Genomic DNA, 17,628 nt, shown 5'->3' with positions numbered 1-17,628 from the left:
AATGTAAACAGTATCGTGAAACCACATAAATGTAAAACATGGTGAATTTCGCATTTGATGTTATATATATATATATATATATATATATATATATATGAGAAATGGTTGGCTTCATTAAAAAGTCCATTTTTTAGCCATTTTAATCTTAAGTGTCATGACCCATTTTAAAATTAGTAGATTTTAATGGGTCTTGCCACAATAAAAAATGAAAATGAGTCATGCCACTTAGGATTAAAATGGCCAAAAGATGGACTTTTTAATGAAGCCGAATATTTCTCTCTCTCTCTCTCTCTCTCTCTATATATATATATATATATATATATATATATATATATATTGTTAGTTATATTATTTAGTTTTAATTTTTAATTTTTTTTATCCGCGATGAACCAAAAGTCTAACTTTGCCAGAGGCATGAGGACGAATTCGCTATATCTATTGTTAGTTATATTATTTAGTTTTAATTTTTAATTTTTTTTATCCGCGATGAACCAAAAGTCTAACTTTGCCAGAGGCATGAGGACGAATTCGCTAACATCCTCATTAGCCACACCTCTTTAATCGAGACTGACTACTCCTTCAACTCCACCTTCACGGCAAAGGTGCATGGATGTCCTCTTATCGGTTATTCCCCCAACAGCGAAAGAGAGAGGGAAATCAAGGAGATATTTTTGTTGGCGGTGGTAATTGGGAAGTAAGAGGGAAAGAGAGATGCTTTTAATTTTTAATCTGGATTGATGAAGCGGCAACTTTTGAGTTTTGAGCCATTCATTAGCATTGAGCGATCACGACCTGAAAAATTGTGTGAGTGGTTCAGTTACCCTTATAATCAATTAGAAGAATTAGTTAAATCACTTTTATAATCATATCATGTTAATTAATTAGTAAAAATTTTATAATAAAAGGATTAAATACTAAATACCCCATGGGGTTTAGTTACTTTATTTTTTTCTCCTTAGGGTTTGATTTTTAAGTTTTGATAATAGACCTAATTAGTCATTCTGTCAGCTGACTTAACGAAAATTCACGTGGACCAATCAAATGTTGATACGTGGCACCTATTAAAAAAAATTTTAATTAAAAAAATGTATTTAAAAAAAAAAAAAAAAAATTGGCCACCCCCTTAGCCATTTGGGGGTGGCCTTGGGCACCAAGGGGGTGGCCTGGCCGCCCCCATCTGGTCGGATGGGGGTGGCTCGGCCACCCCCAGTGGCTGAGCCACCCCCAAATGGCGCGCCACCCCCAATTTTTTTTCTTTTTTTTTAAATACATTTTTTTAAAAAAATTAAGTAGGTGCCACGTGTCAACATTTGATTGGTCCACATAGACTTTCGTTAAGTCAATTAACGGTCAACTGACAGATAACTAATTTGGTCTATTATTAAAACCACAGAGATTTCTTGTGATAAAAATCAAACCCTAAGAAAAAAAAAAATAAAACAACTAAACCCCAAAAAAATATTTAGTATTTAACCCATAATAAAATTCGTACTACCAACGACATTAATGTTCTTTTGAATGTAACACTTAAAAAAAAAAAAAAAAACAAATAAATGAATAAAAAATCATGATTGAGATGCTAAAACAGTCGCTATTACTACGTTTACTATGTCTTTGTAAAATATGAAAGGTATCCATCATTCATTAATTGCATCTCTCTAAAAAACAACCATTGACATTGATGGATTTTGTACCATCTGGCATTTGACCACCGGTGATTATTCCATTCTTTGTTATTATTATTTTCAGTTTTATAGATTGTAGAAATTCTAGAAAACACCATACTCAAGGAAATCTTTAAAAAAGAAAATATTTTTTATTATGATATAAATACCACAAAAACTCTAAACCTAATAAAATAACAAAATAAAGACTCTTAAAATTCTAACCCCAATAAAATAACAACATAAAGTCAATTTAAAAAATAAAACAAATTGACGGCTACGCAATCTATATCAAGGAGGCGCTGAGATGCACAATCCTTATTGAAAGAGAAGGGGAAAAAGAGTGAATGAGAGAGAAATTATTAAAATAATTGAAAGAGAGAAAATATGATAAACTAAGTCTTACCGTTGCTACAGTCAGTTTTCAAATATGAAAACTTAATGTAGTAATTGTAAAAAAAAATGCTACTTTACAATAACTGTTGGAGGGACAAAATTACTACGTTTAACTAAAAAGCCATCTTACAGCATCTATTGGAGATACTCTTAGATATATTTCGGAACAACTCTCTTTAGAAAGCTAGCGGAATCATTTTTGAAATTACGAAATAAGTCCTTGACATTTCTAAGAACTTAATTTGCAGAAAAAATTATGTAAAAATTTGTATATTATATATTTTTCCCTTCGAAAACATTTTGTTTCTAAATACCCCAAATTATAAAATAATAGCTTACATCGATTCATTTAACTGTTTCATATAAGTTGTCCTTACATGAGTAACTTCTTATATTATTGCTTTTCCTTCTTAGGAAAGGGTAGTGGGCCGAATCAACTTCCATTGGTACCAAAAGCGAAACCAATGATGGTAATCATGCAAACTAGCAGTGTCCATGGCTGACAAAAATTTGCGATTCATAGATAATTCATATAAACTTATATAATAAAATAATGTATGTTCTTTATATGAGAAGTACATGCTATTTTTTAATAATATGTGCATTATTAAAAAATAATATATACTTCTCACATGTTAAGGAACACATGTCAATTTATTAAATGAGTTTGTATGTTAATACGGCGACAAGCCTTTTTTACCTGGACAATTTTTTAAAATTTCAACCGACAGAAGATGAAGGTGGCCTAAAAGGACGTTTAGGAATTAGGACCACTCAACTTTTACGTTGGAAGATTTTATAGGCCGGGTTCACTTGCACTCTTGTGCTTTCTTTATCTCTCATTGAATTAGATTTGATGTCAGAGTTTTGATTGTATTGATTATATTGTCGGACCACGTCTCCCAACAGGAGACTTGCTTTTATGAGAATTGCTATACTTACAAAGGCTTTTACAAACAAAGTCTTACAAACTGACGTGGCAAGGAAAAAGACCCAAAAAAAAAAAAAAAAAAAAAAAAAAATTGGGACCAGCTGCCCAAGTTGTGGAATGCAGAACGCAAGTTGTGTTCTGCATATGGACTAAAAAGGCATGTCTTTTTTTCTTTTTTTTGGTTATTGCGATGGAATTTGCTTGTAAATTAATTGGAATGACAATCACAGAACACAAGATATGTCGTCGAATGCAGAACACAAAATAATTGGCTTGCAGAAGATTAATTCGATTGACAATGACATAATACAAATAAATGTTTTGTGACAACCACAGAACAAAAATAATTTTATTATATTTTTTGAAAGAAATTTCGTCACAGGTTTTTTTTTTTTGTGAGGTCACAATTACAGTTCACAAATGATTATTTGGTCCCCTACTAAGAATTTATTGGACGAAACAGCAGGAATCAACGGCCATTTTTATGTAAGTCCAAATTTCTACATAAGTCCAAAAGGTGACCACTCAAAGCATCAATAAGACGTACAATAATTCAAAAAAAAAAAAAATCTCGTAATATATCTAACAAGAAGATTATTAGAAAAAAAAAAAAAAGAAGTTATGACAAGAAATGGGGTGACGAAAAGAGATCTACAAAAGAGAAAGATAAAAGGAGAAGCGTACACGGTACATGAAAGGATACATAGAAAAGAAAATGAAATGAAATGAAAAAGCAAGTTGCTCGATATTTTAAAGATTTTTTTTTTTTTTTTTTTTTTTTTTTTTGGTGAGTAAGAAGATTCATTGCTTAATAAGAAAGCAACACACCCACTAACAGCATTTCCAACAATAAGAAGTATTATACCTAGTAAAAAAACACAATTCTCTATTTTAGTTACTCATATTTTAATATCAACTCTAATAGATTTTTTATTTTGTTAAATATTATTTTTTAATCTTTTTTTTTTTTTTGATCCGCTACTGCTTTTGCATTATCTAGTAAATTGCAATAGAATTGATTCACGAAGCATACCTGTGTGTTATTTTTATTTTTCTACTTTTAGTTTGTCAATTATATGCATGCTATTCAATATTTTTTTTTTTTTTTGAGTTTTTAGTAATTCAAAAGACTTGAATTTGTATCATAAATTCATTAATGGATAAGAGAGAAGAGAGAAGAGAGAGACACATTGAGGGAGAGAGAAAATAATGTGGAAATAATATTATATTCAACAATCTAGTGTGCTATGGTGAATAACAATATGAAGCTATTCACTGCAGCAGTTAAGGTATAATAACTAATATGAAGCTATTCTATTGGAGCAAAAAAAATGACAAAAATAGCTAAATGTAGCTAATATATCCCTTTTAAATACACTACTGGAGATGCTCTAATCACGCAAGTCAATAAAAAGTTAGATGAAAAGGTTTCAATTTAGATCCCTATAATTCAAATGGACAGAAATTCAAACCATAATGGAGGAAATATCCTCAAACCCATTGAAAATAGTGCCAAGTGTCTATAAACATTTAAAAGACACATTAAATTTAGTCTAAGTAAGCAAACTGTTATTAACGATGTTACGAATTTAATGTTTCTTTTAAATGTTTATAGATACTTGACACTATTTTAAATAGGTTGGGAGATATTTCATCCAAATTGATTTGGATGAAATTTTTGTCCAATTCAAACATAGCATGAGATCATAGGAGGTTGTGAAATGCACTTGATGAGTAAAATTATGAATAGGAGGAAAAAAAGAAAAGAAAGGGTAATGCTAGTAGAAAGATTAGAGTCATCTTTACGTCATATAAGTATGATTTGACTTTTAAAATTACAATTAAATTTGAAAATATTATTATTGAATTTTGATCTATGAGCAATTTTAAAAACTAAGTCAATTTGGGAGCTATTAGCATTACTCGGAGAGTGGGTGGCTTGTAGTGTTCCACTTGTTTGTGTGTGTGTGTGTGTGTATATATATATATATATATATATATATATATATATATTATGAGAATTGTTACGTATTTTACTAGTCCTAGGTATATATTATTTTTTTAAAATCAGATGAGAGAAATAAAAGTCAGTTTCTTTTTTATTTTTTTATAAAATAATATATATTTATAACGAAGAAAACACTATAAAAACACATTATATATATATATATATATATATATATATATATATATATATATATATATATAGTGCGTCTGAACAGTAATCTTGTACAATGTCGTCCGTGACAATGAACAGTAAAAGTGAACAGTGATTTTGCACAGTAACTTCAAATAGTGATGAACAGTGATCCATTGAAGATCTTTTAGTTAATTGCTGTTGTTATGAACACTGAGAACCAGCCGTTAATGGAATGGTAGCAGCTCTTTTTCGTTGGAACTCTAGAGAAATTCGTGGCCGTTATGGGTCAGAACTGAGAACAGGGAAATTTGGCCATCAAGGGGCCATTGCATCAAAAGACTTCTATCCCGGACTCGTTAAGAGTCTTCATTATCAGAGGTGGGATTGAGAAAGGCTTCAATCCATTGTTTCTTTTTAGAAACAGTTGTAGGAGAGAATTTTGGCACTGGAGGAGGAGGAGGTGCTAAAATTGGCATGGCAGCAGCAACTCTTTGAGTTAATATTTCAACTTTTTTGACAATGGGGTCAATCTTGGGGGACATTTCCCAAGTTTTAGCTAAAAACCAATGTCTTTCAATTTTTTCATTGTTCCTAACATATTTCCATTTTAGAAACCATGGAACTCTGAATTTTTTGGCAAAATGAAGCATTGTGGGAAAAATAGGGTTATAATCATCACAGCAACCGTCACAGGTGATATGGGATGAAAATAGGTGATAGGCATAAACAAGCAGAGGAGGGAGAACATCTAGGGTAAGACCAAACTGGGCCCACCACTGATTAAACCAAGCTGGGAGAAAACTATTAAATTTTTTATCAAAGCTGATAAACCAAAAGTTTTTACCGTCAGGATTATGGAACAGTAAAAATTGGAACCAAGCATTCACATAGTCATAATAAGAATAAGGAATGTGAGAGTTGGAAGAAGGCACAAGTGTAGAAGGGTGAGAGCCCCAATCATCGACAGAGATGAAATTAACAAAATATGCAATAGTACCCACAGTCGTTTGAGGATTGCCATGGTTGGGAATGGGTCGAAATCGGACTGATTTGGTTTGAATCAAGATATCAGTATAGAATGACAAGTCTTTCAAAGGATGTTCAGCGATCCAATGAAAATGACAAGGAAAGTAAGAATGAGCCAGTTGCTCTGGGGATTGAGAATGATCTTCAGAAGAGAATAAATACTGGGAAAAAGGGGAGAGTAACCCAAGGAAAGGAAATATTGACAGGAGGAGGAGGACAAGGTTCTTTAGGAGGAGCCATAGTTTCACGTTTAGTGAAATGACTAAAGGCAGAAGTAATTGACTGAGAAACTTGAGGGTGAGTTTGGGGGAGTTTTGAGAATTGAGCAGTCAGGGGATCATCAAGAGAAAGAGGAATGGTAGGTTTGGGTCTTAAAACAGTATTAACCTTTTTCTTGCCCTTTTTGTTGGCTATTGTGGCACTGCAAAAATTCACGAGTAAGAAAATCAGGAATTGAATTGTTGGCCCCTTTAATATATTCAATATCAAAATAAAAAACACTTAAAATAGCTTGCCATCTGGCAAAAATCTGTTTTGATGCAATGTTTTCAACATATTTTTTCAAAATATATTTGGCAGATTTGCAATCAATACGTAAAAGAAATTTTTGATTAAGTAAATCAGACTGAAATTTAGTAATACACAAAACAACAGAAAGAATTTCTTTCTTAATAGTACTGTAATTAATCTGCACACTGTTCCAGGATCCAGAACGAAATCGAACAATTTGTTCGGGAGATTTGGAGAAGATCCTTGGGAAACAATTTGTTTCAGAATACCTCCAAATCCAATTTCAGAGGCGTTAGTATTAACAATCTTGAAAGAGTTATCAGAAGGGATGCCTAAGCAAGGGAGGGTTTTGACATGAAGCTTAATTTCTTGAACAAGAGAAGTATGAATATCAGACCAAGGGGGAGGATTGCCTTGTAACCTTTCAAACAAAGGGAGGGTTTTGCCTTGTAACACTTTTGGAAGGTGTTACAAAAAATTCTCGAGTAGTGAATGATGCCTCTAGCCTTGATTATATCCAACAATATATGGATGGATCTGTCAAAATCAATTTCTTTGATCTAGGACTTTCGGGTAGAATCGAAAGGCCTCTGTTGGTTAACGAACGAAGGAATTCTTTTGCTGGTTCTACAACCTCAGAAGGACTCCGACGTCGTGATAAAGATGTGGATGAGTCCCTTAACGCTCCTCCTCCTTTTTGTCCTGTTGTTAACCTTGATTTGAAACTCAAAAGAATTTCTACCGATTCCCAAGTTTGTTCTGCTTTTTACTCTACTAGAAATCATCCCCAAACGGATGACGAAGGTGGATCTGTTTCTCCTTCTGCTTCTGATTTTAATGCTCCTCTTCCCACTGCTCATCATCAGTGTAATGTTCTTACTGCTACTGCTCCCATCAAAGATTTATTTTCTATTATTGATTGGCCAGCTTCGAACAAAGATTTTAAATCTTCTGAAAATCGTGATTTACGGCATGCTTACCGTGCCAAATATTCTGAAAATGAACAAAATCTCATTAAGGTCAAATGGACTGAAATGATGATTAAGTCCCAAAAACACATTTTGTTTTTTGATTATCTTCAAAAACATTTCCCTGTCGATAATGTTTTGAATGTTGTCAAAAAGAATTTTACCAAAGAAGATAAATCTGTCATCAGATATTCTCATCCTCTTCTTGATGTCAATAAAATTGTTGTGAAATGTTCCCCTTTCAAAACCCATGATGATAAGAATCCTATTAATAACGATAGGAAGATTATCGAACAAAATAATTTTGTTTCTCATTCTCTTCATATTTTAGGACAACAATTGGACCGTATCGAAGAGAAAATTCCCTCTCTTTCTTCTGATCCAAAAGTTTCATCTAAAATTGAAAAATCCCTGATTTCTCTCCCTGATTTGAAAAAATCTTCTGGTTTGAAAACGACTTCTCAAATGAACCTTGAGAAAGTCAACAAATTGCTTTCTGAATTAACTAATGTTCGTGCCAGTTCTTCTGGTCAGAATTTTGGTATTAAGAAAGTTTCCTCTTCTGATTCTGAAACTTCTTTCCAGGATTTTACTGATTTTGATATTAGAATCCTTGAACAAAACTTTGGTAAGATTGAGATGGAGCCAAAACTCCAAAGGATCTTTGACGGATCTAAGCCCTTTAATCTTACAAAGAATTTTTATTCAAAACCCACTCCTCCTGATTTACAATTTGAGGAAAGGTTTCTCCAATCCCAATTCTCTGTCTCTGCTGATAAATTGTATGAATGAAATATCGATGGTTTGTCTGAGCAAGAACTGCTTAATAAGATGAATCATATGTCCATGGTTGCTAATGCCTATCTCACGAATCACAATAAAAGCCAAGCTGATATTGTGGATTCACTTGCTACTGGTTTTTCTGGTACTCTTAGAAATTGGTGGGATAATTATCTCACTGAACTAAGAAGAGATTAGATCAGGAAAGCAGTAAAAAGTGATGAAGAAGGAATACCCATTTTCAATGAACAAATTGGTATGGGTGAGCCTGATGGTGTTAACTCCTTGATCTATACAATTATCAAACATTTTGTTGGTACTCCCTCTAATATTACTTCTCGTATTTCTGATTATTTGAATAATCTTCGATGCCCTACTATGTCTGACTATAGATGGTATCAAGATGTTTTTCTTTCTCGTGTTATGGTTAGACCTGACAGTCAAAAACCTTATTGGAAAGAAAAGATTATTGATGGGTTGCTTTCATTATTTGCTCACAAAGTTAAAGATGAATTGATCAGTTCTGACACTGGTCTTATTGATTTTGAAAATTTGACTTATGGCGATTTATTCTCTACTGTCAAAAAACTTGGTATTAAGATGTGCATCGATCAAAAGATGATCAGACAGCAGCTTAAGAACGCCAAGAAAGCTAAGTATGAAATGGGAAATTTCTGTGAACAGTTTGGATTACCTCCTATTGCTCCTTCCAGAACGCAAAGGAAGAAATCTAAAGCTTTCATGAAATCACCCCCTCCATATTACAATAGCCACAAGAAAAGAAAATTTAATAAACCTAAATTTTCAAAACCTCCCAAAAAGAATAAAGAATCTAAATTTGAAAAATATTTTTCTAAAATAGATGTTTCAATTGTGGAGAAATAGGACACTATGCTGACAAGTGCCCAAAACCTCCCAAAAAGATTAAAAAAGAGATTAATGCTTTAAACATCAATGACGATGAAAAGCAAAAAATCTTTAGAATTTTTCAAAACAATGCATTTTCTGATTATTCTTCTGATAATGATTTTCTATCTTCCTCTGATTCTGATTATCACTCTGCCTCTGATATTTCTGCAAATTGTGTCAATTTTGGTTGTACTGAATCTTGCTGCAATCCAAAAACTTGTTCTGCTCTAACCAAATCAGAAGAACAAGAAGATTTACTTCTTACCCTGATTTCAAAAATTGATAATCCTGATTTAAAAGAAGAGTATCTTAAAAAACTTAAGAAACTCATGATCAAAGATGTTGAAAAACCTGTTGGCACTAAAATCTCTCTTGAAGATAGCTTGAAACGATTTTCAAAACAAAAATCCAAGGTAGTTACTATCTCAGATTTGCAGCATGAGATTAGTATCATCAAGAAAGATATTGTTAACTTGCAAATTGCCTTGCAAAATGTTAATATTGAAAACAAAGATTTACAACAAAAGCTTTTGGTTTTAAATCTTAACCAATGTTTTCCTGGAAGTGTTTCTGATAACGAAACAACTGAGCATGATAATGAGGCTGAATCCAGTCATAAAACTTTGTCTAATGAAGTTAAGATTGTCAGTGTGATCAGTAAAATTGTTCCTCCCAGATGGTATTCCAAAGTCAGAATTACCATTTCCCCTGATTATGCTTTTGATGTCTTTGCTTTAATTGATTCTGGTTCTGATTTAAATTGCATTCAAGAAGGATTTATTCCTAGTAAATATTTTGAAAAATCCACTCAGAAACTTGACTCTACGAGTGGAAACAAGTTGCACATTGATTTTGAATTAAACAATGCTTATGTCTGTTTTGATAATATTCATTTTCATATTCCTATTGTTCTTGTCAAAAATATAAGTGAAAGGGTAATTCTTGAAATGCCTTTTCTAGCTTTACTTTATCCATTTTCTGTTGACGAAATTGGTGTTTCAACTGTTAAATTTGATGTTAATATTCAAATACCTTTTGCTTCAAAATTTGAAATTGATGTTAATAGGTTTAAGTTTAGACAGTCCTTAGATCTAGAGTTGAATAAGGACCCTGTTACCATCAAAGTTTTATCTTGCCTAAACACCCCCCTGACGGTCGTGTTTTCCCAGAATTCATTGTTCATACCAATCCCTAGCACATGGCGCATATTATTATTTCTGCTTTGTAAAAAAGAATTTTGACATTATTTTGCATATATTTTATTAAAGTTTTAACCATTTTGGTTCTGATTACTTTCCTTATGAATTTTTGCAGTGCCATAATGGCCAGCAAAAAGGATAAAGAGAAAGTTGACTCCAAGGCTCTGACCTTAAAATCAGAGTCTTCCCTTGCTTCTTCTTTGCCAATTTCTTCTGTTGCCATAACCAACAGATTTTCTCCTTTTTACCCTGATTCTCAAATGTCGTACTCAAGTACACTTGCCTCCTCTTATGATCCCTTTTCCCTTCATTAGGTATGATAAAACGTCTGCCTATATGACTCTCCCTTATTCTCAGAACTTATTCTTTGTTGAATTAAATTGTTCTTCCTCTTCCAAATCTGCCGGAGATATTGCCCTCTCCTACTTTCCCCCAAATTTTCACTGGATTCCTGAACATCTCCAGAAAAATTTGGCATATTATTCTGCTGTCTTAAAATAAACTGACTCTGTCTCTTTCAAAGCTATTCCTGACAGAAATAATCCCCAGAAGATATTTTATCATAGTGTTTATTTCAAAATGATTATCACTGAAAAGGAATAGGGTAATCATCCCTCTGTCGCAAAATCCCTTAACGGATTTTCTATCCCTTGCACTTATTATGACTATATCGATGCCTGGTTTAAATTCTTGCTTTATCAAACCTCGATTTTTGATCATTCTTGGTTTGTTAATTTTGACAAAAAATTTCTCTGGTATCCTTCCTCTCTGGCTTTCCAGATGGTGGAACCAATTTGGCCTTCTTCCTGATATCCTCCCTTTCCAACTAGTTGAAGCTTTCCAATTGTTCAAGAACAACTACAAAGTTGATTCTTATGGCTCTAAGTTTTCAACTATGCTTTATTTTGTCAAAAAATACAAAATTCCTTGGATTCCGAAATGGCAATATCACCTTTCAAATGATAAGATCCAACGACAGTGGTTTGTCAAATGGTGGGATAAATGCTCACTAGTTGATTCCATTGTCATCTCTGTCAAAGAAATGTTTCAAGCTCCCAAGGCTCATGCTTTGCCATTAACGGCTAAATCCCCACTTTTAATTACTCACAGTATTTTCTCCTCCCCAAAAGAAGAAAAGGAAATATCCCCTGTTTCTTCCCCCTCCAATTCATCTAGTTCTTCCAAGAAGAAATCTTCTTCAAAGAAGAAAGAGAAAATCAAAGCTCTCTTTGCCGCCCTTGAAGATAATTCAGATAACGACGATGAAAAAGAAAAATCTGCACCGTCTCAGAAACCCCTTCAAATTCCCCCATATTATGAAGACACACAGGAATATTATCCCTACCCAGGGATAGAAGACTTGTGATTCAATGGCCCCTTAACGGTCACGAATTTCCCAAGAGTTCTGACGAAAAAGAGCTGCTACCATTCCATTAACGGCTGGTTCTTAGTTCACTATTCATAACAACAGCAATTATCTAAAGATCTTCAACGGATCACTATTCATTACTATTTGAAGTTACTATACAAAACCATTGTTCACTTTTACTGTTTATTGTCACGAACGACACTGTACAGGATTACTGTTCAGACGCACTATTCACTGTTCAAGATTTGTCTGCCGACACTATAGTGCCGACAACTACTGTTCCAGATTGGTGCCGAACGTGCCTTTACTGTTCACCTTTGACCGTATTAACGCGGCATCTGCTTTTACTGTTTAGTTCATGATTGTATTTTGTTTTATTCAATGTAATTGGCCTATATAACGGGCTCCACTCCCCCATTGTAAGGGAGAAACAATTTACCAGAGCCTTTCATCCTCTGAAGCTCTTTTGCTCTCTAGCCATTCCCCTGCTTTATCATTTCTTCTTCTCTGTCACTTACTTCAGTAAGCACTATCACTTGCTTTTGTAAGCTTTATCTAAATCTATAACGATTTCAGCTTTTATCAAACTTTGTTTATCCAGTTTATCAACTGTCTTTAATTTTCAGTTATATATATATCAAAGGAGGAAAAGGGAAAATGATTACAAAATGGGTCCTTCCCACTCTTAATCCTAATGGAGGAGAGAAAAGGGGGATAAGCGAGAATGCTTCAAAACACATTATAGAAGGTAGTTCATTTAGCAACTGAGTATATTCTCGAGTTAGCACATCTTGAAACTTTCGATGCAGTCTAATTAACAAATCGCAGAAGATGCAAGCGAATATCAGCTATCACCAGGGCACATAGCCAATCCTAGAAGAAATGATCTTTATTGATGACAATGATGAAGAGCTAAGAATTCCCTTCAAAGATAATAGAGGAACAACCAAATTTAGCAGCGAAATTAATTGCCAAGAGGGCAACATTGGCTTCCCCTGCCGTGGCATCTAGATGGAGTAACTTCTTGGTACATGCAGCCATGATCAGACCCGTGTGATCACTGAGGACCACAAATGCAACACTGAACATGGGCGAATGACAACGTCAAAATTAGCTTTCAAGAAACTTTGGTGCGGAGGGGACCAAGCTTCATGGACAAAAGCTGAGTCATGCCAGGCTTTATATATATATATATATATATATATATATATATATTCAATCACATGTATCAGTAACTCCTTTAAACAAAGGAGTTTGAATTGACGAGGAATCAACGTCGATCTACTTGTATATAAGTCCAAATTTCTACAAAGTCCAAGGCGACCACTTGATGTTTGAATAAAAGATACAATAAAACAAACCAAAAAAGAAAAGAAAAAAAAAATCTCGTAATATATCTAACAGACTAACAAGAAGATTATTAGAAGGAACGGGTGGACGAAAAAGAGATATACAAAAGGGGAAAGATACAAGGAGAAGCGTACATGAAAAGATATATATACAAGGAAATAAAATGAAAAGGCAAGTTTGCTCCATGTTTTGAGGATGTTTAATGACTTCTAAGAAGATTCTTTGCTTGATAAGAAAGCAGCATAACCTCTAAACTGGTTTCAATTTCTTCTAATCTACTTTAATAAGTGCCAAGTTTCATATTTTATATGTTTTCTTTAATTTTTTTAACAGTTATTTATTGTCATTTCACTAATTTACGAACCCAAACATTAATTTTTTAAAAACCTAAAAATGTTAAATGACACTTGTCATTTAGTAGAGTAGATTGAACGAAATTTCCTCCAAACTAAGCTGTAGGTGCACGGGAATGTAGGAGGTTGTAAAAGGAACTTGATCTATCCCCTACCCATACAGAATCTATGAAAATTGTCGAGATTCCTAATTATAGAGACTAAAATTTATTTTATGAATTACTTACCAGACAATGTATATGGATCATGTTTGTGGAAAATCAAATAATCTAATGATCAATGTTATTCTCTGGCTTTATCTTATCCTTTGGCTTAGCTTCTCTTATTTTGGGTGAGGACAAGATTGTAGCTTCAACTGTAGCGTCATTTACAACATTATGGTTAACATAGGGGATCCCGAATCAAAAGGTTTTAGATACAATCTTGAAGTACAATTTCAATTCCACCTCTTTTTTTTTTACCAATTTTTTAAATTCCACTTATGCCTTCTTTTGATATGCTTAATCTAGATATAAATGCTATGACGTGACGTCCAAGAGATTTGATGTATATTTGCATATTCTCTTTAATGAGGTTGTATCCTTTTACCTAATTAATTAGCTCGGAAAAAAGAGTAATGTTATACATATTTTTATTTATTTATATTAACTTCTCTATATTTTATACGTGACTTTTAAAATTACAATTATATTAAAATTTAATAAAAATTTATTTAAAATTCAATAATAATTTTAAAAGCTACTTATAAGTGTAGAGAAGTCGGTGTAAGAAATTGAGAATATTCTCTAAAAATGAAAATATTGACCGCAATAATTTATCTTATAAAAATGAATGGAGGAAGGCTGTTGCAGAGAGGCCTATGCACTTTTGAACCATCCCACTGGAAGCCCAGTCGATGTGCTATTGTTGAAGGCTTATGGCCCAACGGATGCGGTACTTCTGGAAGCCTGTTCCTCAGCCCACAGTCATTGTTCCCATATCATACTTCGTTGAGAGCTTGATAACCCATACAACGCAGCGGTAGTGAATCTACTATAACTGCTTTCCCCACCAAAAGTTTCTCCACTCTACTATTACTCATTTCCCGAAGACCTAAAAGACTAAAAACTCTCTCTCTCTCTGTGGAGCAATCGTAAGGTTGGTTTGATCAAATTAAATAGAATATTTCCCTCTCTCTCTCAGTAAAACCTATTTTGGTTCCAATTCGAAGAACAGAATTTTGATCTGAATTGCATTTCTCTGTGAATTCGCAGATGGACGAGTACTTGCAGTACATGAAGACTTTGCGCTCTCAGATGAACGGTACCTCTGTCTCTGTCTCTCTCTCCCTCTCTCTCTCAAAATCAGAAGAGTAATTAAAAGGATTCGATAGAGTTACAGCGATTTGTAACAATGACTGAAATGAATGTTGACAGATGTGGAGGATCAAGCGGCGAAGATTTCTGTCGAAGAGCAAATGCAGTTAACCACTATTCAAACCATGGAAAACGATCTCAATTCTGGTTAGCCTGCTTAATTATCTTCACATTGTTTTCCTACATGTATGTAGTACAGTGTCAATGTATGTGCATGTGTTTTATACTGATTTTTCTGGAAAATTCTGATGCATATTAGGCTGAACATTTTGTAGTATTTCGTCTGGTTAAATGAATGAAGATTTGTAAGGAATATTATGGATCTTGAAAAATAAACATAAATTTGCCAGTGGCCTATATCTCTTCCTTTGGCTTGTTTAATCTAGGGAATACGGAGAGGTTTAATTTCTTTGGAACTGTTAGAGGCCTTCTTGATTCTGTACTCTCTGCGTGCTATTTTATTTTTCTTCTTGTTTTATTTCTCAATGATTAAGGTTTTCAAGCCATGATTATTTACAGAGTAGTTTGGAATGAGTACTATTTTTCGTTTTTATAATTTTGCAGTTATTTCCGATGCTTATTATTGTTAATATTGTATTTATTGTTGTTGTTGTTGTTGCTATTATTATCATCATCAATATTATTGTTGTTATTCTGCATTCTTTATTTCAGCATTCGAGTTAGATAAATTTATTGAATTCTGGAATGAAAAGCATATGAAATGCATCTCTTTGTTAAAGCTGTCTAATTTTTATCCTTGTTTGCTAACATTCTAAGCTTTTTATCATTATTTTGCAGCAAAATCTGAAACAAAGCAACTTAAAGAAGATACTGAGCTAATGATGAAGGCGAAGGGTCAAATATGCTCAAAGATTTTGGAAAAACAGAGAAAGTTTGCCTCTCTGGAGTCTGATTCATCCTCGCTTACGCAGGTGCCCCCCTCCCCTGTGTGCGCGCACACATGTCTATGTTCAAGCCTCTAGTCGTAAATCCATGTGTTGCTCAAGATAGCTCAGAAACATATACAAAGAAGTAATTAATATTTGAAAGAAAGCCTCTTATTTTGTGATGACGTACTTGTCTCTTTTCCTGGAAAAAGTGATGCTTAGCATTCTAGGGATGCTGTCCATTTTGTGTACACACTAACTTGCTTAATATCTGTGCCATGCTTGTACACGGAGAGCTAATACGCCTAGCAACATAGGCACCTGCTCAGTAGCTACCCTTCCTTCAATGTACCAACTGTACAATAAGATGCTCATAGATTGGTAGTCAGAAGAAAGATTGTCATAATAATACTTCCTTTTTTACCTGGTATGTTTATGCAAGTGTAATATTCTACTTCTTAATGTCATTATTTCATTATTTGCTTCTTCTGTACATAGTTAGATTCTTTGTAGTACAGATACTGAAGAGTTATCAATTAGCTGTTAATTGTATAATCTGAGCAAAAGGTTCATTTGAGTACCGTAGAACTTAACAATTGTACCAAAAGAAAAAAGAACAAAGAAAAAAAAAAGAGATCCTTTAATTTTGTACGAGAAGGACAACCCGCCACTCAAGGCATTCTAAAGCCCAAATTAACTTGTAAGTACGTGAAAAATAAACATGTTTCACAGAAGGTTACTTTGTTACTTTTCAGTGGACTACCTCGAGAGGGGTAAATGGGGGTGTTAAACAAGAGAAACTGATTTGAGAATCATGATCCTTAACGACTCAATAACCTTATACTAGGCTTTGAGAGGTAGAAATGGTTTGCATATAAGGGGTACCACATACAGGCTTTTTCTTTTTCTTTTTTTGACAAATAAGGATGTATTTCACGAGATTGATTAGTCACTGGACAAACAGTTTGGTACCTATATGCTATCTTCTTAGTTTTAAACCTGATTCATTAATAAACAGACATTTGAGCTTATTCAACAAGAAAGAGCCAACTTATTTGCCAAATTAATGGAGAAGAGGTAATTTGAAGCACAACCTGCAGCAATTGAAGTGCATGAAATATTGTTAACAATTATCAATGCAATTTGTTCACAATAACAGCACTTACTACGCCAAGGTTGCAGAGGATATGAATGCCAAATTACAGCAACAACAGGTTTGATTCTGATAGTTCTCTTCTTGTAAGTTTTAATGTTCTATTTCAACACTCCAACCTTCAATTGATGGTCTCCTTAAATTTTTGTTAGGATTGGGTCGAGTCCAAAAAACCTAGCAGAGAACCGGAAGAGCATGATTTGGTACTTTCCTCTACATCAGACTTTTTTCGCTTCTTTTTCCCTGCTTTCCCTTTTATATCATATTTGTGATAGCTTTCAGCTGGCCGCTATGATCCCAATTGGACTCAGCAGAAGGCAATAAAGAGCTGAAGCTAGTATGTTTGTTGGAGTTCTTTCTAAATTGCTTTAGTAGCATTTTGTACAGTCTGCCTCACTTTTTGATTTTTGGGAAAGCTTAAATTGAAGACTAGGCTGAGGACCATTGAAATAGTACTACTAAATAGACATCCTTTAGGTGATACCTGTGCATATATAGTTGTATCCACAAGCCCACAAAATCTTGTGATTCTGTATTTGCTGAATGCCTGTTCTTGATTTCCCTGGTATCTTATCCTAAATTGTGCCTTTTACTAAGAGTCTGTTTGAGATTGCATTTGAGAAATAGAGTTTTTAAGT

General features: G+C 33.6%; 1 protein-coding gene across 1 annotated transcript; it reads left to right on the top strand.

Moving 5' to 3' along the window:
* Positions 1-14,714: 14,714 nt before the first annotated feature.
* Positions 14,715-17,322, top strand: LOC132182065 (uncharacterized). The gene is made up of 8 exons (XM_059595273.2): positions 14,715-14,732; positions 14,849-14,897; positions 15,011-15,097; positions 15,749-15,882; positions 16,856-16,914; positions 16,997-17,051; positions 17,143-17,193; positions 17,266-17,322. The coding sequence occupies exons 2-8, from the start codon at positions 14,849-14,851 to the stop codon at positions 17,320-17,322; spliced, it is 492 nt and encodes a 163-aa protein (XP_059451256.2). The 5' UTR covers positions 14,715-14,732.
* The last annotated feature ends 306 nt before the right edge of the window (positions 17,323-17,628 follow it).

This window comes from Corylus avellana, chromosome 5, assembly GCF_965113065.1.
Source record: "Corylus avellana chromosome 5, dhCorAvel1.hap1.2, whole genome shotgun sequence".
Classification (NCBI taxonomy): domain Eukaryota; kingdom Viridiplantae; phylum Streptophyta; class Magnoliopsida; order Fagales; family Betulaceae; genus Corylus; species Corylus avellana.
Note: the sequence above shows the minus strand (reverse complement) of the source record. Positions and strands in the feature narration are given on the sequence as shown.

Coding starts and splice junctions, on each gene's coding strand:
- LOC132182065 (XM_059595273.2), top strand. CDS start 14,849: ATGGACGAGTACTTGCAGTACATGAAGACTTTGCGCTCTCAGATGAAC. Junction 16,915..16,996: donor GCCAAATTAATGGAGAAGAG/GTAATTTGAAGC, acceptor TCACAATAACAG/CACTTACTACGCCAAGGTTG. Junction 17,194..17,265: donor AACCGGAAGAGCATGATTTG/GTACTTTCCTCT, acceptor TATTTGTGATAG/CTTTCAGCTGGCCGCTATGA.